The sequence below is a fragment of the Nyctereutes procyonoides genome, unplaced genomic scaffold, assembly GCF_905146905.1.
Source record: "Nyctereutes procyonoides isolate TBG_1078 unplaced genomic scaffold, NYPRO_anot_genome, whole genome shotgun sequence".
NCBI lineage: Eukaryota > Metazoa > Chordata > Mammalia > Carnivora > Canidae > Nyctereutes > Nyctereutes procyonoides.
This window is the reverse complement of record NW_026575052.1, coordinates 15,599,383-15,624,498: the sequence shown is the minus strand read 5'-3', so window position 1 is coordinate 15,624,498 and position 25,116 is coordinate 15,599,383. Positions and strand designations below refer to the sequence as shown.

Sequence of the window (25,116 nt, the reverse complement as noted above, 5' to 3'; positions counted from 1 at the left end):
TCTTTGGAGTATCATCCCTTTTCCCCTCATTTTTCCCATATTGTCTTCTCCTTATCCCTGGATGGTGAATAGTGAGCATTTTGAACAGTGAACAGTTCATAATAATATGTTTGTACCATTTTGTGTTATGGTACATGAGCACTCTTCTTATTTTAATGAAGAACCGTACAATTACTTTTATTTCCTTAAGTATATTTTATAAAGGTACTGCTAGATTTCATTATATTGCAATTATATGTAGCAGAAAGCAAAGCTGGGATTACATCATTACAGATGAATCAGATTAATTGTTGATGTTCTTTATTTAGAATTCAGTTAATCAAAAAATAGCCTAATGTAGCATGTTGTACAAAATTACATACTGATGTACTAAAACTCACCTCTTAAGCATGAAACAATACTCTGAAAATTATAATTGAAGTACAGATACATTCCCTCATTCCCTCATAGTCATGGGCATAGATGGGAGAGGAAGTGGCAAACATTGCTTTTAAGAGTGTGGTAGTGAATAGATGTCATTCTTCTGAAGCCCAGTTTGTGCACAGTTTTAATATAGGTCTTTAATATTCTTGACTTTCTTCTCAATTGACCAGTGAGAGGAAGATTATTTTATCAGTGTCATGTATTGTCACTGTTAAAATGCTGACTTTAGCAGTTTGGTCACTTGAAACTTACCTTTATTGTTCTTTGACTTTGCTGAAAATTTAAATGATTTTCCTCAAAAAATACGTATTTAATTGATGGAAGGACATATTTTGTTTTTCCCACCTTGTTCAGAGATTATTTTGGAATCAGATTGTTCATCTAAGGAAATGTGAAGTTTTCTTTTTAAAAAAATTCAGCACAGTTTATATATGTACCTGTTTATCCAGAAATCATTGTTTATCATAGTAGTTCAGATAACCTGGTCAAACATGGACTTTTATCTGGAATCCTCAGACAGTAGCAGATTTCACATATTTTGTGTACTGCCTGCCATGATAAACTTTTTTTTTCTTAAAAGATTGATGTTATAGTCCCACCATTGATGTTATAGTACGAAGGTCTTTTCTCTGTGAATCCTTACAACATCCCCATGGGAAGGGCAGGAACTACATTTTTATAGGTAAGAAAATTAAGACCTCATGAAGCTAAGAGAATTACTGAAAGTCATCTACTATAAGTGGTGGGAACGTCTGTGTTCCAGTGTGTCTAGCTCTCGGCTGTGTCCTTTGGACCCAGTACTTGAAACACAAAGCCTTTTGATATATGGGGTTGTCTCACCTGCAAATTCAGTTGCATTTGTGGCTTTCTCTGCATGGAGTATATAGTAAAACGTATTTTTCCACTATAAAATAAAGAAGGTTTTTCTTCCTTGCCTGTTATATTTGTGACCTGTTGACACCAGTTGGTGCTCATGAACTCAGTGGGATTTTTGACTTTAACATTCACTCCCAGGAATTTTGCCCTCTGCTTTCCTCATCCTGAGCTGCCTTGTTGGGGGAGGATCTGTCAGAGGTACTCACAGAAGAGCCATGCCTATATGGGGGTACTCCCCCCCCCCCATTCATCAGAAAGAACACACATAAAGGACTGTTCCTAGCGCTTTTACATGTGTTAATTTTAATGCTTCCAGCAACCTTATGAGTTAGCCATGTCTTTATCCTCCCTTTTCTTTTTCTTTTTTTTTTTTAATTTTTATTTATTTATGATAGCCACAGAGAGAGAGAGAGAGAGGCAGAGACACAGGCAGAGGGAGAAGCAGGCTCCATGCACTGGGAGCCCGATGTGGGATTCGATCCCGGGTCTCCAGGATCGCGCCCTGGGCCAAAGGCAGGCGCCAAACCGCTGTGCCACCCAGGGATCCCTATCCCTTTTCAAGAGAGGAGGAGAGTGAGAGAGGTTCACTTTACTCCGTGTCATGTAGTCTGCATCAGAGCTGAGATATGAATCCAGGCTTTCTGGCCCCAGAGTCTGCACACTTATCCCCTGTGTATACAGCCTTCAACTGGTCAAAATCCAGGGCTCGCCAGACATTTTATTTTGGTGAGGAAGGAGGGTAGTCTTTCACATATATCAGCTCCGTATTTAGGTATTCCTCCACATTCTGAAGGCCGTTTTTATGCCAAGAAGTATTGTTGATAACGTAATCATAGTAGTAGCTATCTTTTATCACTTAGCACTATGCTGGGTGTTTTTGACTGCCCCTTTCTGCAATAAAAACTGCAGGGTATCTTTTCTAAAGTCATGTAGTGACAGAGAAGGGAGTCAAATCAGCTTGCTTGTGTAGTTCCCAAATTATGCCTTCAGTGTTTTTTTATTAGGAACCTTCATGAGCTTGAAATAGTTGAAATAGTTTCCCTTGTATTCAGTTTCTTGAACAACTTAAGAATTCTAACTGAGGACATTGTAATCAGTAGTAGCACATTTATCATTATACCAACCTTAAAACAAGCATTCTCTCCAAATCTCACAGTATTGTGTTCCTCAGTTATCATTGGCTTGCTTTCTGAAAATGATGAAAATGTTAACAGAGCTCAGTGCTTTTGCCAGCAGATGGCATTTGTATGAGTTTTTCAGGATCCTTTGGAATCCATTACTTGCCAATTATCCAATTTTGTTTTGAATACCCTGTATTTCCAGTTAATATTGAGCCATTTACATAAAGAGAATGTGCCAGAATTGCTGTAATCTATGCTATAATCAAATCTGCTTGCTGTAGATGATAATTTACTTTTGTTAATTGTTTACTGCAAAAAGCATTCAAGAAAACAATTCCTTCTCTCTTCACCATAATCACTGAGCTATCAATCAACTCAAACACAGAATATGTGGGAGCTCTTGTAGGACCTGTATGTTTTTAGTTAAAAGTAATGGTTTCCACTTCTCAAAGTGTAAGTGGTGGTGAGAACCACAAACATGTTATGCAGAATGGCTAGTATTTGCACACACTGGATATTTATGGGTATAGCACACATAACATTTAATGAGTTAAAAACCTATGAAGTGAGGATGAGTCAGATAGCATGGCAGTGACCACTCTTTTGGTGAATAAGATCATTTCAAGAGTTCTATTCTGGACACACCATCTTTATTTCCCTAGCTCCATGTCACAGTGCCTCGCTAAGTAACAGGTGCTCAAAATATGTTTGTTGAATGAATTATTTTCTTTGCAGCATGGCAAAGAAGTGTAGAGGGAAGAGGCCAGCATGAGCAGTGTCTGCGATGTTAAATATTTCAAAGGGTTTGAGACTAGAAAAATTCCAGAGACCCGTTGAAGACACAGTAGATATCTAAGTGAAACTATGAGGTATTTTTACAACCTTGGAAAAAACTTAGAAACAGCTTTTCACTATTTTACTGTAATGTTTTCTTCCTCGTGGCTGCCCCTGTTGGGTGAACTGCTTCTTGTTGGTAGGAATACTATGGGATACTGTCCTTTAGATAAGACAGACATATGAAAAACAACTTAGAAAAATCACAGGATCGCAGTTAGCTGATAGTACTGATTGGCTGTTGTCCTTCAGCGAATAGTTGTTTTGGTAGGTTTGTCTATAAATCCCAGTATTGCTTTTAAACACTTGATATTTAATCATTGAATGTAAAGGAGTGCTTGTCTTTTTACCAGCATCATAATGAAGTTTCTTTTTTGTTTAACCTTTGAAAATAAAACTCAAAAGTATTTTTGAAATCTTTACAGTTACTTTTGATTTACTTTCATTCTCTAAAGGCAAAGGCCAATTTTACTCTGGTTTTTAGAAAGAGGAATACTTCCTCTTCAAAGAGAGGTAACAGATGAAGTTGGTCAGTATGTCTGAAATATTCACCTTTTGTTTTCTTTATATTTAAAATCCACCTACTTATATAAAATCTTTCCACCACCTAAGATACCATTGCAGCCCAGCTCTGATGATAATGAAGCTGACTTGGTGGGATGACATTATCTTTTAATGTCTAAAACAGGTCTCTTTATGAGGAAACCTATTATTTAAGATCTGTAGTGTCCATTATTGATCATGCAATGATGTTGGCTGAGCTGTTAAGAACTGTAGAAAGAGCAGGTTGGGATGTTGAAGGTCCTTTGCAGAGAGGTGCCTCTTCAGTAAATATGCTATCTGACATCAGATGAAGACGTTTTCAGTATGACTCTCTGGAAGGTGGCATGTCAAGGCAATCAAGAACCCTTTGCATCAGTACTATTTATGCTAAAATGTGTCGCCGCCTTACTCAGTGTTGCATCCCTAGTCCTAGCACAGTGCCTAGCAGGTATTGATTTTGTAATATTTGTTGGATGAATGAGTGAATGATTGACCTTGTATTAAGATAGAATTTTGGCATATTCTTAGTGTCAGGACCTTTGCATTCCTTTCCTGTTCTTGTGAACTAAGAAGTGTGCTAGGTGTGAGCTCATAATCCAGGTTTTGTTAGGAGCAGCTGTATTTCTGTTGTTTGTTTCCTACAGATAAAGAATAGGTATCCTAGGAAACCAGAGGGCCCCCCAAAGTTGGCAGCTGTCTAATTTATGCATTATGATAAGCCACTATTTGAGGAAGGTATCCACTGTCATTTCCCTGGGAAGAGCAGCCACAGGGCAAAATGAACACTTTTCATTTTCTTTGCCAAAATGTGAGTAGGTGAGGATTAATTCAAAGTTTGTGGGGTTCTCAAAAGAGCTGAAGAGTAGTTACAGCACTAGGGTGTAAGTCATTTTTTAGATTTAATTTTGAATGTGCCTTGGATTAGGTAGGCCCCTGTTTATAGCCATTATGGCATTTTGTATGACTGTGGTTCAGGAGACATCTAACCTGTGAGATAGTGGGCAGCACATGGGAACTGGGTGCACCAAATTGAGGTAAAGGAGGAGAGGGAAAACAGAACTGTGAAGCATCATGATACCATCGAAACAGGAATGGAGTAGAGCGGGAGAACATTTTTGTTTAAAAATGTCATTTTTGAACAAGGGTTTATAGAAATTTCTCTGCAGAGTTTTAAAAATTATTCCATGAAAAAAAAAACCAAAAAAAAATTATTCCATGAGACAGTTTCTCTAACCTCATCACATCTTTTTCTTACTTCAGCTATTCCAAAGACCTAATGCACTTGCTGTCCAGCAGTTGACAGCTGCTCAGCAGCAGCAGTATGCACTGGCAGCGGCTCATCAACCTCACATCGGTAAGTCTTTGAGTGTGTGGTGCCCATGCTGTAGGTGTGGCCTCCCTTGTTAAGAGCGTGAGCTGCTGTGAAACTCCTAGTGTAGAGTGATTATAATAATATCCAGACAGATCCCTCAGAGTAGATGGCCTCTTCCTCTTGTCCAGTTGTCTTTTGCCACATTCTTTATGTTTGGCAACCTTCTAGACTTCAGTTCATAAGATTTCTTAGTGTCCAGGTATTGGTCTGCCTTCGCTGTCTTAGGGTTTAAAGTACTTAACTACAGTAGTGACTAGCATCAACTCTGTTGGGAAGATTGGATGAAATTGATGGCATAAGAATAGTTTTGCTCTTGTTAGGGTTGCCTAGATTGAATATGTTAACTTCTCATTAAGTAGCAGGTAGTACCTATAAATTCAAGCAGCATGTATTGAAGATCTGAAAACATACTCTCTTTTAATTATTGGCTTTTAAAGTAGCTTTGCCTTTTTCCTATAGCATGTGTTAGTGTTTTGGTATACATATTTTGTCTTATTGCCTAGACCATCCCCTCCCTGTCCTGGACCTTTTTTTAAGTTCTCTTTGAAACAAAGCGCTATGTGTTTAAACAAGTATGTGTAGATTTTTTTTTTTAATGTGTCAAAATGATATGGATGACTAGAAAGGAGATCACTAATCAAGATTATGGTATGCTGTGGAAGAAAAGACTTGCTTCCAACCTAAATGTATTAAGGCAAGGCATGATGGCCTTTGCCTGGGTCTGGTTTAATTTATAATTGAAGATGCTAGTCTTTATAAATACCATACATTTTGAGAAAAATGGTTTGGAAAATTGCTGCTTATTATTATTATTATTATTATTTTAAAGATTTTATTTATTTATTCATGAGAGATGCAGAGACATAGGCAGAGGGAGAAGCAGGCTCCCTGCAAGGAGCCGGATGTGGAACTTGATCCCGGGACCCTGGGATCACATACTGAACCAAAGGCAGTCGCTGAACCACTGAGCCACCCCAGGTGTCCCAGGAAAATTGTTTTAAGTGGAGATAAATTCTTCCCTCCATCCCATTACAAAGTCTTTTAAATGGCTTTATTTTAGCCTGCTATAATTTTAATAGTCTTTGAGAAATTGTGCTAAATTTAAAACTGCCTAACAGTTTAAATTGTTAGCAAAGGTAAACAAAAGAAAAATGAAAAAAAAAAAAGCAAAACAATAGATAAATATCACCCTGATCTTTAGTATAGGGATTATTTTATCTTTTTAGAAGTCCTCTTTCTTCTCAACCTATCTTTGTCTTGTCTTTTTTCTTTTTTTCCTCACCTGCAGCCTGGAGTGTGTAGACAAACTGTGTAGGTATTTGGTAGGGCTGAAGTCCTAGTTGGGTGTGTTTTTACTGACAGGTGTGTTTTCAGCAGGTTTAGCGCCCGCTGCGTTTGTCCCCAATCCATACATCATCAGTGCTGCTCCCCCGGGGACGGACCCCTACACAGCTGGACTGGCTGCAGCGGCGACACTAGGTGAGGTGTTCTTCTGCATGCGGGATTTTGTCCCCTGCTATAAAGTCATGGTGGCTGGCATGCGTTCTTTGTACTCTGTCCTGAATCCAAGTCTCCGGTTGGAGATTTTTCTCCTGATTTCTGCTGTCTTCTCCCTGCCAGCTAGATAGTTCTCCTTCACTGTCCTCAGGCTTGAACATATCCAAAGTCAAATTCATGAGCTGCTTCCAGTATGGGTGTTTATGATCCATGGAACCACCAGTTGCTCATAGATAGTAGATAGTTTGGGGGAATTTCCCCTTTTCTGTGTCTTCCTACTTCCTGTGGTCTGCCATGGTCCAGATTCTTAGGCTCTTTGCGTAGACTTTGGCAGCTGTTCTCACTTACACGATCCTAATTTCCTTACCCCCTACCACTTCCACCCCCCGAAGGGTTCTCAAAACTGTTTTAAACACAGATCTTACCTTTTCACCTTTCTGCTTTAAATTCCTCACTAGTTTCTTTTCTTTCTTTTTTTCCTCATACTGTATTATCTTTAATAAACCTGCAGTACTCAGTGTCATCTGCCATTTGGTGTTTTCTCAGAGAAGAAGCCTGTCACTGATTTCTGTCTCATCTACCCACAAATAGCACTCCAAGTTATCTGACATGACTGATTATTCCATCCTAATTGGGTGATGGTGTGTTGTTCCCTGGAATCGCTATTTTCAAGGAGCTGCCTTGGCATTCTTAGGATTAGTGAGGATTGGGACCCATTACGTATAGGGATTGATCTCTCTTTGACTTGTATGTGAATGTCACAACATGTATGCCACTTTCTCCCCTTCCAGATTGGCTCTCACTGACTCACACCATACATTCTAGTAGTGCTAAACTGATTTTAGCATACTGCAGACACCACGCTGGCTTAGGCCTCTGTGTCTTTGGACACTGTCTCCTTAGTCCTCTGTAGTAAACTCTTCCCAGTCTTTGCCTGGGAATCTCCTTAGCTGGCATTGTCACCACCTAGAAATCCTTCCCTTGCTGACCCCCAATTCCTTCTCTATTACTACTATTATTTTGCATTTATTTGCTCATGGGTATATACAGGAGTGGTTTTGTTTTCCTTGAGATTGAACTCTTTCAAAAGCAGGCTTTCCTGTTACGTGACTCTGGAGCACAGTTGCCATTGTGAACGCAGACACAATATAGAATTTCTTACTATTTTCTTTGGAATTGTTCACATTTTGGTGTGTATTGTGGTGGGAGCATATGTAGTATGGTTCCTGTATGCCTCTTTTTTCTAGAAATAGAAAGCTTTTCCTAGCAGAATGATCTTTGCTATCTACCATTAGTATTTATTTGGCTGTTATTAACTATCTGCCAAGCATTGTGCTGAGTGCTTTTCTTTCGTATGAGTTGTTGGATGATGGGTTGTGGTTTTTGTGGTTTGTTTTTGTTTTTGTTTTTAGATTTTATTTAATTTTAGAAAGAAAGGACTCATGCATGAGCGGGGGTAGGGGCAGAGAGAGAGAGAAAATCTCAAGCAGACTCTACTCTGAGCATAGAGCCTGACCCATGACCCGAGCTGAAACAGAGTCAGATGCTTAAGCAGCTCATTCATCCACGTACCCCAGATGATGGTTTTATAGATTAGGAATTTGGGTCACAGAGAACTTTTTTTTTTAAGTTTTTTAAAAATTTATTTATTCATGAGAGAGAGAGAGAGAGAGAGAGAGAGAGAGGAGCAGAGACACAGGTAGCGGGAGAAGCAGGCTCCACTCAGGGAGCCTACGTGGGACTCGATCCTGGGTCTTCAGGATCAGGCCCTGGGCTGAAGGCAGTGCTAAACCGCTGAGCCACCCGGGCTGCCCGAGAACGGTCTTTTTTTTTTTTTTTTTTTTAAATTTTTATTTATTTATGATAGTTACAGAGAGAGAGAGAGGCAGAGACACAGGCAGAGGGAGAAGCAGGCTCCATGCACCGGGAACCCGACGTGGGATTCGATCCCGGGTCTCCAGGATCGCGCCCTGGGCCAAAGGCAGGCGCCAAACCGCTGCGCCACCCAGGGATCCCAGAACTGTCTTTTTTTGAGTTCACACTACTTAAATATTACAGAGTTGGAGTTTGAACCAGGCCTAACTCAAGTCCATTCACGCACGTCACTACAGTGTACGATGCCCATACTATATTGAATTGTCTTTTCTCTACTTTCTTTCCTCTGCTGACATATTATGTTATTTAAAACAAAGAACTGTTTTAGGAATGACACACTTGTCCTCCCTGAGATCATAGTTTGAAGATAAGAGTCTTGCTCTTTATATCCATCCATCTGCTGAGCCAAACTGAAAAAGACTTCAGTGCTTTCACATAGAACCAGAAATGTTAACCACCCAAACTGTGAAACTGCATATGCTTATGGGGTGTTCATCACAGAAGAATTGAAGCAGGCATCCTGATGAGTCAAGCTCAATTGACAATGCACCCTGGGGGTATTTTCCTAAATGTAGTCAGAGGCCATGTGACCAGGGAAAGTAGTAGAAATACTAGTTGAGAAAATTTAGAGGATTATATAAATATTTATGGTAGCAACAGTCTGTGCACAGTTGAAGGTGGTTTTGTGAACTTGTGGCAGAGCCTTGGGTCTGTCTTTGCAGGTTGCTGCCCAGGCTTTCCCCATGGATGTGGCAACACCCTCACCCCTATCATACCCATTTATTTGCAGGTGAAGAAACTAGGGCATAGGTTAGGTCTCCATTGTGTTGTTTTCTCTTCCATTCTCTTCTGTAAATGCCCAAGACCACCCCACTTTGTAAACACCAATCAGGTGGGTTTAGAGGCTCCCCACTCTAATTTGGAGATAACAATTCTTAGACTCCTCAGGGTCTGAGGAGTTAAAAAAATTTTTACCCCTTTGCTTATTATAAAAAAAAATTAGCTTCTACTGTAACCTAGCTTCCCTAAACAGCATGTTTATTTTGCATCCACATGGTATTTCACTGTGGGAAAACTTAACGAACAGAGCTGCTTGATTTTGGCTAATAGGCCCACAGGTACAGAAAATGCCTAATCAGATATGTCAGAACAGTATTGGGCAGTGATGTAGTTTGACTTGTTTGTATCTTAGAAGCTTGAAACTGGAAACAAAATACATGTTCCAATTTATTTTGACTTAATGAAACCTGTGTTTCTGCAGGATTAGCTACCGTGTCAGAAAAGACACATTTGAAATAGGTCTTTGGAGCTCCATATAAAGGCAATATTATTATTCAGTCAAATTGTAGATATTTTAAACTCTGTTTTAAGAAACTTCTCATTGGAGATGTGTTTCAGCAGATATGAAGGGCTGGCTTTGGGCCCTTGTCTTGGTTGGCAGAATGAAGCCTTGATGTTTGTTGCTGCTATCTTCAGAGAGTTCTGTGGGGTAGATTCTGCTGCACCCAGGCTGCCATCTGCATGGCTATGTTACCTCTGTGTTGTCTACTGTGTATGGCAGAGACTGTAGCGAGAGCTTGTTGCCAAAGAAGGTGAACAGATCATTGAGACTGAAGCAGAATGCTTGGTTTTGTTTAGGATACTCAGCAGGTCTATAAAATTTTGCTTCTGTTTCTTTTCAGCATTGACTTAAACTCAAAATTTCATATATCAGTGTCTGAATGTAGTGTTGAATGACTTCCAACACAGAGATAAGAAGACCAAGCCTCTTAGAAATTGAGCAGTGGAGGTTCAGTGGAGTCCCTGGGTTATGTTGTGGAAGACTGATGGATTTTCCTGCTTCCAGAGTTAATGAAGCATCAGGGCCCCTGTCCCCATCAATCACCTCCGGTAATATCCTTACCATTGAGAGGAGGGCACAGCTTAATCTTTTGTTCTCTTCCTTCACTTGATGCACACAGACCCTCCATTTACTTCCCTCCAGACAGCAAACTTTGTCCCATATCCTTTCTTAGGGGAAGCATAGGCCTTTGCCTTCTTCCTGACCAAGGCCAATTCCTCCGTCTGTTCTCAAGTTCATCACCTTACAACTTCCATAAGTTGTGATATCTTTAATGTTTTGTCCTTTACTGGCTTCTTCACTTAGGCCTGGAGTAAATTACTGACTTCAGAAGACATAAAAATATAAAAATATTTTCTATTTTTCAAAAACAGAATTCACGATCAGCTAGAATGAATCAGTATATTCTTACTGTTTTACTGTAGGATCTGCTGAGTCTGTTGTAGTCTTCAAAAACCCTAAGATGATTCTGACTTGTCTAAACTTGCCTTACCTTTCTCTTGCTATTTTTAGGCCCGGCTGTGGTCCCTCACCAGTATTATGGAGTCACTCCCTGGGGAGTCTACCCAGCCAGTCTTTTCCAGCAGCAAGCAGCTGCTGCTGCGGCAGCAACTAATTCTGCAAATCAGCAGACTACCCCACAGGCTCAGCAAGGGCAGCAGCAGGTAAATGTAAACAGAATTTACCGTAAGTGAATTTTAGTTATCATGTATGATTAAAAGGTAATGTTGCTCCTGATAGAGAAATGGCTGTGGATCTGTGAGGTCCAAACCTCTGGTGTGTGTTACCTGAGTCCAGGCTCAGACTTAATGGGGCTTACCGACTGTCTTTTATGATCAGGTTCTTGTTCTGTGTAACTAGGTAAGATCATGAGATCAGGAGAAAAGTGCATAGAGGATGGTCCGTCTGGTTAAGGGTACATGGTTAACAAGTGGTAAAGTGAGTACTCATTCTGCTAATAAAAGCTACTTTTCTGCCATAACTATGGAATGCCATTGCCGCCTTCCGAGCACTGTTCTCAGGTCACCTCTACCTCTCCTGCAGGCTGCTTGCCATGGAAGCAGAGGCTCATTTTCTATACTGCTTATTGAGAACATCAACTGAACTGGATATAAATCTTTAAACCTATTTGGGCTATTTTAATTTAGAGTAATAAGAGCTTTTTAAAGAGTTGGGAAAGAATAACTGAAAACTAAGTATGCCCTTTTATTTTGAATAGACCATTTTCTCCTGCTTGGTAGAAAAACACCTGTTTATTGCTGAAAATTGTGGTGAATTGGAAAACTCAAAGGAAAAAAATCCTCATGTCAGGATAAAACAACATTAATGGGTGGTATTGTCATTCTAGCTTTATTATTCAGTTTCTGATAAAATTGGGGTTATGCTGTCCACATAGTTTTGAGTTTCTATGATTTTTACAGTTTTCCATGTTATTTAGTGCTTTAAAAAAAAAGATTTATTTATTCATGAGAGAGACAGAGAGGCAGAAGCATAGGCAAAGGGAGAAGCAGGCTCCTTGTAAGGATCCCAATGTGGGACTCCATTCTAGGACCCCAGGATCACACCCTGAGCCCAAGGCAGATGTTCAAACCACTGAACCACGCAGGTGTCCTTATTTAGTGTCTTTTTTTTTTTTTTTTTAAATAAAATGACCTCCATCCCTTTTTTTGTTTTTGTTTTTTTTTAAAAGATTTTATTTATTCATGAGAGAGAGAGAGAGAGAGAGGCAGGCAGAGACATATGCAGAGAGAGAAAAGCAGGTTCCATGAAGGGAACCTGATGTGGGCCTGGATCCCAGGACTCCAGGATCACGCCCTGGGCGGAAGGCGGGCACTGAACTGCTGAGCCACCCACACGTCCTTATTTATTGCTTTTTAGAAATAGTTACTATCTATCTTTAAATCTGTCAGAGAGCATCCCATACTTTATTTTCACCAGTTTACCATTATTTGATATTTAATTTAGCAATATTTTGATGTTACAAAGTAGACTGAAACCCTTTGCATAAATGTATGATTATTTCCATGGAATAAATTCTGAGAAATGGTGTCTTTTTCCAGCAAATACAATGAACATTTAGGCTTTGATACACATTGACACATTAAAGCTGTCTTTGAGGCAACACACCATGCTCGTATATGTACATGTGACAGGATGCAAATAAGAATGCTTTGGTTTTTACTAGTCCCGCTAAGAAAATATATGTTTAATTTTTAGATTCTGCTAAATTAGAGAAAAAACACAGGTTTTGAAATTTTAGTCAACTGATTATCCTGGGTCAGCAATTTTAGAATAAGAGAAATTTTTGAAGCTAATGCACGATTTTCTTTGCAGTAAATATAATTCTTATACCAGACATGTGAGAGAATTTAGCAGATAATTTGTTGACATAGAGTGATCCCTATTAATACATTTAATAGCTTACTGTTTGTGGATAGTCAGTATTTATTTGTGTGACACTCTTTGTGTTTAAATGGCTGCCAAATAATTGTGGATTTGGTAGACAGATGTAATTGCTGTGTTTTTAAAATTAGTTCTATTAGAGTGCACAGGAAAAATAGTAAGTAATTATTGAAAGCTTTTTGTTTAAAGCTAAGTGCTCTACCTATAATTACTTTTATTTTTTCTAATTCTGATAAATTATGTGACTTCCCTTCATAAGATTGAGGAAATGGAATTTCTGTGCCCAGCAACACAAAGATATTAAGTTGTTAAGATTTGAACAGAAATCTATAATTTGACAACTTGTATTATTTTCTGACCATATTGTGGTGTTTGGAGTTAGAGAAAACCCGAGGTCTGATCTTTGTTCTAACCACTGACTGATTGCACCTAAGGGCAAATTGAATGAATATAGAAAATATAGAGAAACTCTATCCTTAGCCATAAAATGGGCATTGTAATCATTTACATTTCAGAGTTTTCTGTCATCCGCAATTATAAACTCTATTGAGGAAAGGTTACTGGCATTCCTTTGTAATAAGCAGCCATATTTTAGTTCCAGTGTTGTTTTTATCAGTTTTTGGTTTCATTTGTTTTAGGAAAATATGATTTTCTTGGTGAGCTGCTTTGTCATAGTCAGGAAACGAGAGGCACTTTTTAAAGTTTGCTTTTGACCTTTTGGCTTTGACATTTTATCAGAAAACAGAACATTTGTTATGTGTTAGGCATGGTAACTGTTTAACACCTAATTACTGGAACTTTGAGCACAGTCAGTGACATACCAGCCGCTCCATCTTACTTGTGATTCATTTTCATCCTTTTTGGAGGTTCCTTTGACATCTGACAAAAATTTTGTTCTTTTCTATTTCAAAATGTTTGCTAAAGAAAAACTTCCTGGGTGTTGGGTTGAAGCCCAGTACCTGTTGGCAGACTTGGTGGTGATTTGGTGTTAGATATGGCATTTTGATAGGGAAGCATTTAGAATGACTTCTGAACTTTCCAGACCGGGGGAGATTGTGTAGATGATAATTTTCATCAAGCATGATGAACTATAGAAGGATGAATGGTTATTAATTAAAATATCCCCACTGAGCCATCTACTTGCATGTTAAGTATTGGTAGATCTCAAATGCTGTATTCAAAACAATGCCTTTGAAAATAAATTGGAATTTAACAGCTTTTGCCTCGTAAAGTTAAATAGTAAGCAGACTCTGAGAATAGGGTTTTACAAACAGATATTCAGACTGTTACTTGTAAGATTCTACATATTTGTTTCCACAAAATCCAGACTTGATAGCCATTGATGAAATTAAAATACATGAATATTGGCAGCTGACTTAAGAACTTTGATTAATTGTCAGGGTCCCACACAGATTTCTAGACCATGGACAAGAAGGAAACCATTGCTCTTCTCATTAAACCTGGGCCTAGTAGTCTGGCCTGGCTCGCTCTTCAGGCACCTTCTCCTTCCCCTGACCTTGTACACAGCTCCTAACCACACACATACCTGGTTCATATGCCCTGTGGAAATGATGTTTGCATACATGTTTTATTTGTTCTTAAACATGCTGTTTACTTCTCCTAGAATAAGAGCTCTTCTGGGTCATTGGTTAGACATCTTCTAAGTCTTGGTGTAAAAACACTCACTTTGGCAGCCTCCCCAGACTCTTCTGTCTACGTGGATTGAGGCACTTCTCTTCTTGTAAAGTCCATTAGATTCTTTAAGTCACAAACAAATAAATATTTTGATAGTAATTAGTAGTGGGTTATTGATTGCCTCCTGGGTACTAGGTATTGTGCCTTGCAGACATCAATACTCCCAACAGATCTGCAAGGTCAGCTGTTTCCCCACTACTTTTACAGATAAGGAAATAAGAAACTTGGAGTCAACTAAGTGTCTACACATCTCTTCTTGCCAGTGTGGACAGTGTTGTTTCCCTTATTCTCATTTAATAAATAGTTGATTGTTAGTGGTGTTTCTCTTTTACATTTTTTTTACCAGATAGTACCAAGAATAATCTGTACCCAGGTTCCTGACCATATGTCTAACTTTTATAAAGAGCAGAGTGATAGTAAAAGTGATCTGATGAGAACTTTCTTGGCATTTTTACTTGCTGGAGTATATAGATCGTGTGGATTAGATTATTCAGAGCATTCAGAATAAGAATGATTACCAGCATTTGGATACCCATGTTTCCTTAATAAACGTAGATCCTGGGATCCCTGGGTGGCGCAGTGGTTTAGCGCCTGCCTTTGGCCCAGGGTGCGATCCTGGAGACCTGGAATCGAATCCTATGTCGGGCTCCCGGTGCATGGAGCCTGCTTCTCCCTCTGCCTGTGTCTCTGCCTGTCTGTCTCTCTCTCTCTCTCTCTCTCTCTCTCTGACTATCATAAATAAATAAAAATAAAAGTAGATCCTTCAGCACAGTGATAGAAATGGTATTCTGTACCGAAAAGGCAGTGTTCCTGACACTCATCTCCATTTAGATTGCTGTCTATTCTGGAATTTATGAGAGGAGAAATAGAAACAGGTCAGAAGCCTCCTAAATCAAATCTTGTGAGCTCATCTGGGGCCAATCGGGCCTTGTTGAATGGGAGTAGTGTTAGAGGGTAGAGAAGGTGTTCTTATATTCCATTAAAAAAATATAGACTCAGGTGGGTTTGTCCCCCCTTTAGACACAGATATTTTAATCTAACTATGTGGGTAAATTGCTCATGTTTATCCTAATCTCCCCTCTCTATTCCGTCAGAATCCTCCATCACCCACCTTTTGTCAGAGCACTGACATTTTATAGAGTTACCTTTTATTTTCTGCCTCATTGACTAGAACAAAAGCTTCAAGAGGGCAGGGGCTTTGTCTCTTTTATTCATTGCTTTATCTCTAGTACCTGCCAAATGGTATTCATTATGCATTTGATTAATGAAATATATTTTTTATGCTTTTGGCTGCTTTACAGGTAGTAATGTGTAAGAATGGTAGAATTAAACTTCACTAAATGAAATGTTACTGATTGAACTTTAATCCTAATAGCCATGCCATATAAAATTGTAGGAAAAATGGTTTACAACTATGAGTTTTTAAAGTTGGCCAAGCTTTAGCACACAGTGGGTCTTAGGTATTTTCAGTGAGAAGAAAGCAGTTGATTTATTTCTGTCTCCCAGGTTCTCCGTGGAGGAGCCAGCCAGCGTCCTTTGACCCCAAATCAGAACCAGCAGGGACAGCAAACAGATCCTCTGGTGGCAGCTGCAGCAGTGAATTCTGCCCTTGCTTTTGGACAAGGACTGGCTGCAGGCATGCCAGGTGAGGCTGCACTGTTGTTCCTACTCCTTGGAGGGAAAAACACAGTCTACTTGTTGGGGGAGATTGTGAGGAGAACAGGCAGTTCTTTGAGCTTGTAATTATATTTGGGGACTGGCAAGGATGACATACACTTGCCCTCACTTAGACCATAGTTCGTTGATGAGAGCACCTAATTGTTCTGAGCCAGTCTTCATCTTACATGTATCTCTCTACACATTGCTTAGAATATGTCATTTTTTCCTTTGGTGATGATCTGTTTTCTCTCCTAGGATTAGAAATGATAGGAAGAGTGGCCAGGCTACTTTAGCATCCCTCAAAGGCCTTAGTCTTTATGCTCCTGTCTTTGAACAATATTATTAGGAAGTTCTAGTGTTCCTTGATGGGGCCATCCCTTATGCTGCCAACAGCAGAGGTGCTTTGTGGCTGCCTGCCTGTGATTGTTATTTATCTTGAATATACATTATTCTTGGCTCACTGTCACCTGGTCCTATTCTTTGCATGGGTTGGAAGTAATTTGTACTTCTTCCTTTGAAACAGGTCCTTAAAAAAAAAAAAAAAAAAGAAACAGGTCCTTATGAGATCTCAGCATAAATGTATGGGTTCTTACTGATTGTGGAGCAAAGCCAAATTAATTGATCTATTTAATGAATTTTCACTGAGTAACTTTACCATGCGTCGTTTGTTGTATTAGTTACTAAGCATTCAGGTTTTATTGGGAAGTCACCTGTAATTTATCCTATTGCTTAATAGGGTTTGGAGATTCCATCTTATATGGTGATGAAAGATCCTATTATTTGAAGTGTGTCTAGGTTTTACGTGCTAACTTGCAGGATATCTGTGCTGAGGCTATCTGTGCTGAGGCTGTTATGAGGTGTGAAAGTACTATGATTGTTGTAATCATTTGTACCCTCTGTTACTTTTGTAGTCAAGTTTTCTTGACTATAAAAAATTGTCAATGTATGATTTCTGGTGATACCCTTGGTTAGCACTTTGAAGAGCATGGGTGTTCCTGTCTCACTGAGTTCAGTTCCCTAACACTTAGCAGATGGTAAATAATACTACGCCCTATTGTGCCAGATACCATCCTAGATCTGTCTCATTCATCCTTTGTCACAAGAACTTTATGAGGCAGATATTATTATTATCTTCATTGAAGAAATGGATGCTCAGCGATGCAGAGTCATACAGCTATCTAGGTGGTGAAGCCAGGAGAGAAATCTACATCTTGTCTGTCCCCACAGTTGAGTCGGTGACTATTGATAATAGGCAACTGTTTAGGAGATACTGTTTTCACATATACTTGTATGTGGCTTAATATTCCCAGGTTACCCGGTCTTGGCTCCTGCTGCTTACTATGACCAAACCGGCGCCCTTGTGGTGAATGCAGGAGCGAGAAATGGTCTTGGCGCTCCTGTTCGGCTGGTAGCTCCCGCCCCAGTCATTATCAGTTCCTCGGCTGCACAAGCAGGTGAGCTTCCCCGAGCTTCTGTCTTTGCGAACTCCTGTCAGTGATCCAAAGGCGGCGACAGATGATGTTCTTACAATATGTTGAAATGTACTTTATTTGACAGTTCTCAATATAGCAATTCTGCCCTGTAATATTTCAAAGAGAAAATCAGAAGCAGCAAGTGACCTCAATAGATTCTGTTGACAGCCATGTACCAGCTGGTTAGCAGCAAGGACCTGCTCCACCGTGAACATAGGAAGTTGGATTATTCACACAAAATGGCATCGTTGGCAGAAGTCCAAGGCTAATGTCACAGAAATCCATGTCATTATTTTAAGATAATATTGTTTTTGTTGTTTTTGTTTTTTGTCCTTTTTGATGTTGGTTTTTGTTTTTTGCTTTACGGAGGGGTTGGGATGGAGGGAGTAGTGAGAAGTGGCAGAGCAATATGTTTTGATGCAAGGGTGGAATAGGTTTTTCTTTTAAGCTTTATATATGTGCGTGTGTAGTGATATATATATATATATATATATATATATGGAATATAAATTAGGAACAATAGCGGGAATATCTAAAAGAGCAACATGTTCAGGAATTCTAGGGGCTTGAGTACATTGCTGACAGTGGTTCTGGAAAAGTCCTCAACGTTGTTATTTGTGGAACTTCAGATTTTAGGAAGTACTCTTATTTAAAATGGCTACATTTGACATCTGTACCTATTTTAAACCTCAGACTCTTTAAAGCTACCACTGTAGTGAATTTGGCTTCCATAGTATTTTGACTTCAAATTGGAAGCAGAAGTAGAAAATAGAAGCCTCAGATGGAGGGCTCAAAGGCAGATTCGTGTAGTTCTTTACAAGGCTCGTGTCTGCTTTGCGAAGCTAGGAGCGTGTGACAGTGTTTCTGGAAGGCTAGCGTGGAGGCTGGGGGATGTGGCCAGCACTTTTCCCAGCCCAATGCTTTGCTTTCTTCTTTGTAGCTGTTGCGGCGGCCGCAGCTTCAGCAAATGGAGCAGCCGGTGGTCTTGCTGGAACAACAAATGGACCATTTCGCCCTTTAGGAACCCAGCAGCCCCAGCCCCAGCCCCAGCAGCAGCCCAGTAACAGCCTGGCATCCAGCTCTTTCTATGGCAACAACTCTCTGAGCAGCAATTCACAGAGCAGCTCCCTCTTCTCCCAGGGCTCTGCCCAGCCTGCCAACACATCCTTGGGATTTGGAAGTAGCAGTTCTCTCGGCGCCACCCTGGGATCAGCTCTCGGAGGGTTTGGAACAGCAGGTAGAAATCAGACTGTTAAGACTGAATTTTTGTTATTTTTGCAATCTTTATGGAACACTGACGATGCATGGAACCCTGGACAGTTACCCTAGGCAGATCTGGACCGAGCCCCGTGGGAATCCGGCCGTCCCACATATATATCTTTGAGATGACGGACTGTTAAAATCAAGTTTTACAGTTGGGGCTGATTTCAGGTTTATGCTCATACTGCTACTTATTTATACTCTCATAGTTGATTTGTTTCAGGGATCAGAAAACCAGGGGAGATTTTTTTGAAGGCATTGGGAAGAATGTGGAGGGAAGTGTAGAAATGTGGATGTTAAAAACTGAGGGAGGAGGACTTAACCGAAGACCACAGGGTAGTGTATCCCACAATCTGCAGGCCTTAAAGAGTCGTGAGTTTGCTCTAGTCTTTTGAGAAGAATTAAGGTGGATATTATGGAAAAGTGGAAAGAAGGACATTAGACCAAGATATTTTTAATGTTCCGATGGGAGGAAAAAGCACGAAAGTAGGAAGGAAAATGGTGGGATAATTGCAGCGTTTGTAAAACAACATGATCTCAGAACAGAAGGGCATGTTTGAGAGAATCTTAAATTGGAATCGGGGGCTAGCAATAACTCTTGATTGAACCCATTGAGAAAACAGGCTTTCATATATAAGTCTTGTGCAGTGGGGAAATACCCCATTTACAAATCTTTTTTCTGTACTCCATTTTTCTCCTGGAACCTTTGGGTTGATGAAAGGCATTCTTTCTAGCCCATTTTCTTTCACCTTTTCCATAGCTTATGTGGCCGTCCGAGCTTTTTAACCCATCCCCACCCCATAATATGTGACACCAAAGGAAGGTAAATTTAGCATTCGTGTGATGGTTTGAACAAAAGTTTCATGTTAACCTGAGCCATGTCCTCTTTATTACTTTACCTGCCCTAGAACTGCCACATGAACAGTTAGGCTGTCTCTGCTGACAAATTTGCGGTGGTAAGGAGTCTGGATCAAAGTGTTAGGAACAGGTCACTGGGCTTGTTCTTCAAAGAACAGGCCTTTTCTTATCTGCATTGTTTTAATTCCATTTTAGTTGCAAACTCCAACACTGGCAGTGGCTCCCGCCGTGACTCCCTGACTGGCAGCAGTGACCTTTATAAGAGGACATCGAGCAGCTTGACCCCCATTGGACACAGTTTTTATAACGGCCTTAGCTTTTCCTCCTCTCCTGGACCCGTGGGCATGCCTCTCCCTAGTCAGGGACCAGGACATTCACAGACACCACCTCCTTCCCTCTCTTCACATGGATCCTCTTCAAGCTTAAACCTGGGTAAGAACCATTACTCTAACACCACCTTGAACTCTAGAAATCTCTTGCCACTGATGACATTACAAGTACTTTGCATAAGCAAAGGACAACCCCTTTATCCCAGGAGTGTCCTGGGTGTTCTGTGCCTTCCTTAAGTGCCTCATGTTATTTAGGCTGTACCTAGAGAGCATAGCAGTTTTGGATTTAATCAAGTTTGGGTGCATCCCCTGTATATTCACTTCAGCTTCAGTCTGAACATCTTGTTCTTTGGCTACACGTGGGAGTCTTTCATTATAAACTCAGTACAGATTCATTTTCAGGAAAGTTGGAAAACACAGAGACATAGACAAAGAATGTGTTCACCTAGTGTCACCACTGAAATACCACAATTAATACTTTACCGTATTTTTCAGACTCCCTCTCCCTATATATGCTTAAGATCTTACTTTTCCACATAAAACGTTTTATTTAAAAAATTTGCCAGATTCTTAAAAAAAAATTTTTTTTTGGGTATAAACTACCTAGTGTGCTAATGAGCATAGATGTTTATTTCTCAGCTATATGTTTAGGTGGTTATTATGTATGGAGATTTAAAAATGTTACCATCTAGATCCTAAAATGAGGAAGGAAAAGAGAATTATAAATAGCAGGCTATAAGAATGAGAGGAGACTGACAACCTTTGGGTGGCGGATTCCTAAGTCTTTTAAGAGTTGGAAGGTGGTCCATACTTCCTTCCCTCAGTTATTTATCAAGTTTGCATTTTGAAATACTTATATATTTCTTAGATTAGGAAAATTGAGGCATTGTAGTAGAGTGACCATATGATTTATGGTGCAACCAAGGACACATTTGCAAGTGGGTGGGGGTGCTGTTCACAGTGACCTCTGTGATGACAGACTGAATCTGGCAGTGTCCTAGAAATCATCATGTATGGCCACTTTCCCCAGAAGGTTGTTTGGTTTTTATTTTTAATTCTCCATTATTATTGTTTTTTAAATTAAAGGCATTATTATATTTTTTAAGAGCAGTTTTAGATTTATAGCAAATTTGAGGAGACAGCAGAGATTACCTGTACCCTCTGGCTGCACATGCGCAGGTTCTTCCACTAGCAACACCCTCACTGGAGTGGTACCTTTGGTAGAGTTGATGAACCTGCAGTGGTACCTTTGGTACAGTTGATGAACTTACAATGACGGCATCATTGTCTTTCAAGGCTCATAGTATACGTGGACTGTTTTCAGTTTTTAACCAGGAAGATTAAAAGTGGCTTTTTGGGTTCTGAAATAAGGACTGACTAAACATGAATAGTGTGCTTTCATTTAGAAAGACAAAGACTGGGAAGTGATTTATAAAAATCAAAGAAATTTTGAAGGGGATAGCATAGATAGTAGAGGTATTATTTTAGGACTAAGAGTGCTGTCTCTGAGTTGGAGAGATGGCTTTAAGGCAACACTGTGTATCTACATATGTACATACACATTCGCGTGAGTGTGTGTGTATTCTGAAATCTTAAAAGGTCAGAGCTGTCTTTGTGGAACTCATTGTCTCAGTTTATAGATAGATGTTACTTTAGAGAAGTTGTCAGGCCACTCCAGATTGGTAAACCCATGTTGGACAGATAAGGCAATGGGGTACATTGCACAGCATTGTTTTTAAGTGACAGAATGCTTGGCTTTTAAAGACAGGGTTAATGTAAATTGTTAGGGGTAAATGAAAGTCTCAGTTTAGTATGTTGATAGAAGGAGCTAACGCTTACGGAGTAGTTATTGCCAGCTATTAATAATGGTTTTGGGTGCTGTACATACAACTGGCATGTGTAGGTATTTTGCCCATGATACAGAAGTGAGGAAATTGCCTAAAACCCTGCTGTGAGGCCTAATTATTATCTGAAAAGATTTAACATCAAACATCTTTGGCTCCAAAGCCCACACCTTCGGTGTACATCCTGTCACATGATATGCCCAGGGTATCTTTTAAACCGGTGCATTGTCAGATTCAGAACTCTTAACCATTTTAATTCCTGTATTTAAACTTTGGAACTGTGTCAGCTCATACTGACATTCATAGTAAACCAACTAAATCTTGGTATCTTTTTTTGGGGGGGTGGGGGGTGGGATATGGTCAAGAGCCAAGTAATAAATATTTTAGGCTTGCAAGTCAGATGGTCTCTGTAGTAAGTATTCAGTTCTGCTGTGAAGTACAAAAGTGGCCGCAGACAAAATGTAAATGAATGTGTAGCCATCATGTGGTCAAACCTTATTTAGAAAAATAGGTGGCAGGCCAGATTTGTCTGTGGGCTGTAGTTTGTCAACCCCTAAACTAGATGCTGGAAACAATACTTGCATGCATGGTGCCTTTCTTCTTTCCAGTGTATCAGCAATGCAGTGAAATAGACTTCCTTCTTAATTCATGTTTCCCCTGTGAAGGAGGAAATAATGGTTGGTGCAGATTATTTCTCATTTTAATGACTCTTGCTCTCTCCCTGGTTTTCTTTTTAACATATCTTCCCTTTTAAAAACAATTTACCTCAGCGGTGCCTGGGTGGCTCAGTGGTTGAGCATCTGCCTTCAGCTCAGGGCATGATCCCGGCATCCTGGGATGGAGTCCCACATTGGGACTTCCCTGTAGGGAGCCTGCTTCTCCCTCTGCCTATGTCTCTTTGTCTCTTGTGAATTTAAAAAAAGAAAAAACAACAATCTGCCCCATTTAAGCAGTTTAGTTGCATTTGTTTGCATTGGACTTCCATTGCTGAGTGTACTGTGTAAGTCATACATGTCATTCCTGAGGAACTTTACCTCTGCTCAGTCTGTTTCCTTGACAGAAGGGTTCTTGTGTGCTTTAATACTATCTTAGAGAAAATATAGGTAGGGGATTTGGTTTCTAACCGTGTCAGTACAGAGGCCCTAAGGACATTTTTGGTGCACAAAACTGAATATTTCTCTACCAAATGTATATTGGACCATACCCAATATAGTTTCTGCTAGTAATACTGCTGCACTGCCGACACCGGCCATTAGTTCTCAGATCACTAACAGCCATGCTGTGCATGCATTCATTGTGTTAAATTCTCTCATAATTCTCTCATTCTATGGGAAGAACTCTGTTCTCAGGGAAGCTTAAACTCCGCATGCTCTCATGCCTTTTGCAATAGCCACATAGCTAGCAAGTATATAAATGCACATACAGCTTATATACTCTCTTGTTTTCCCAGTGTGGAGCTTTTTCCCCTTATATCTTTATCATACTTCTTCCCCGAAGTCACATGTATGTTAGTATACTCTCAAAATGATCAGTGACCTGCTTAGTTAGCTTATTTTTTTTTCTTATTATTAAGAATCACTTGTCGGTACCTACTTAAGACTCCTAAATGCTTTTTCTATTACTTATTGTTTAAGGACCAAAACTTTTTTTTTTAAGAAAAATTCTATTGAGTTATATTTTACATATTATAAAATTTACCTGCTTCAGGCTTACAATTCAGTGATTTTTAGTAACTTTCTGAATTGTGCGACCATCACCATAAATCGGCTTTAGAATATTTTCATTCTGTCAGTGAGATTTCTCAAGACCGGTTACAGTTAATCTGCATTTAGGCTTTTAGCCCCAGTCAGCCACTCATCTACTTCCTGTTTTTAAATATACCTTTTTTTTCTGAACATTTCATTTAAGTGGAACCATACATACATTATGAGATCTCTTTTGTTTGGCTTCTTTCCCTTCTCATAATATGGTCTCCTTCCACCCTCACTGTATTCTCATCTTTTTGAGATTTCATTCATGATCTTACATGTGTCAGCAGTTTGTTTCATTTTATTGCTGAATTGTTGTCTTTATGGATATATACCACATTTTGGGTAACCATTGATATTTGAAGGATTTTTGTTGGTTATAGGTTTTGACTATTAGAAATAAGGCTGCTATGAACATTTCATGCAAGTCTTTCTTTGGACACACGTTTTTATTTCTCTAGTAGTAAAATTGATGAATTGTGTTTCAGTTTTATGTTAAACTTTTTGAGAAAATGCCATTGTTTTCCATGTGGTGCACCATTTTATATTCCCATCAGAAGTATGTGAGGTCTCCAACTTGTGCATCTTCACCAACATTGTTCTTTTCTTATTTAATATAGCTAGTGGACTTGAAATGGTATGTCATTGTGGTTTTAGTTTCCATTTCCCTCATGACTAATGATGTTTAGTATCATTTTCAAGAGATTATTAATTATATATCTTTGGCAAAATGTCTGCTCATAATTTTTTTGCCCATTCAAAAGTTTGGGTTATCTTATTATTGAGTTGTAGGAGTTCTTCTTAAATTCCTGGCTACAAGTCCTTCATTAGATACTTGCTTTGCATGTATTTTCCTCTGTTTTTTGCGTGTCTTTTCATTTTTTAAATACTGTCTTTTGAAGCCCAGTAGTTTTTAATTTTGATAGGGTCCAGTGTATCATGTTTTCTAGTATAGAATCTTTCCCCAACTCAGGCTCTTAGAGATTTTCTCATGAGTTTTATTCTAAAAATTCTACTGTTTTACATTTAAATTTATCGTCTATTTTGAGTTAATTTTGTGTTGTTGCCCGAGGTGGAAGTTCATCTTTTTAAGCAGGCACCACTTTCCCCAGCAAAGTGTCGAGTTTTTCAGTGTATAGGTCCTACACATCTTTTGTTAAATTTGTTCTTACATATCTTAGTTTTCTTGTGCTGTATTCAATTATGGAATTGTACTATAGGTTTGGTTTTAGATGTTTATTACTCGTTCATAGAAATGCGGTTGATTTTTGTGTATTGATCTTATATTCTGCAAATTCACCAGACTTACTTGTAGGTTTGGGTAGATTCCTTAGAGGGTGTTCTATATATAGGATCATGTCACTTGTGAATAAAGGATTTTTCAGTCTGGATGCCTTTTATTTCTTTTTCTTGTTTTTAATTGTCTAGAACCTCCAGTACAGTGTTAAATACAATAGACAAGAGCAC

General features: G+C 39.3%; 1 protein-coding gene and 1 non-coding gene across 11 annotated transcripts in view; both read left to right on the top strand.

Moving 5' to 3' along the window:
* PUM1 (pumilio RNA binding family member 1) overlaps positions 1-25,116 on the top strand; it is a 134,547-nt gene that overhangs the window by 81,302 nt on the left and 28,129 nt on the right. For 4 of the 10 annotated variants that reach the window (XM_055332909.1, XM_055332902.1, XM_055332903.1 and 1 more), the window contains 7 exons: positions 5,058-5,151; positions 6,544-6,648; positions 10,895-11,046; positions 15,986-16,124; positions 17,449-17,592; positions 18,551-18,847; positions 19,924-20,160. In XM_055332909.1, the coding sequence (XP_055188884.1) occupies positions 5,058-5,151; positions 6,544-6,648; positions 10,895-11,046; positions 15,986-16,124; positions 17,449-17,592; positions 18,551-18,847; positions 19,924-20,160 (1,168 nt within the window). The remainder of the gene's footprint in view (positions 1-5,057; positions 5,152-6,543; positions 6,649-10,894; positions 11,047-15,985; positions 16,125-17,448; positions 17,593-18,550; positions 18,848-19,923; positions 20,161-25,116) is intronic. The other 6 variants (XM_055332910.1, XM_055332904.1, XM_055332901.1 and 3 more) reach the window with 3 other exon arrangements.
* On the top strand, positions 16,235-16,312 carry LOC129514316 (small nucleolar RNA SNORD103/SNORD85). The gene has a single exon (XR_008665388.1). It is a non-coding gene; the product is annotated as a small nucleolar RNA SNORD103/SNORD85 (small nucleolar RNA).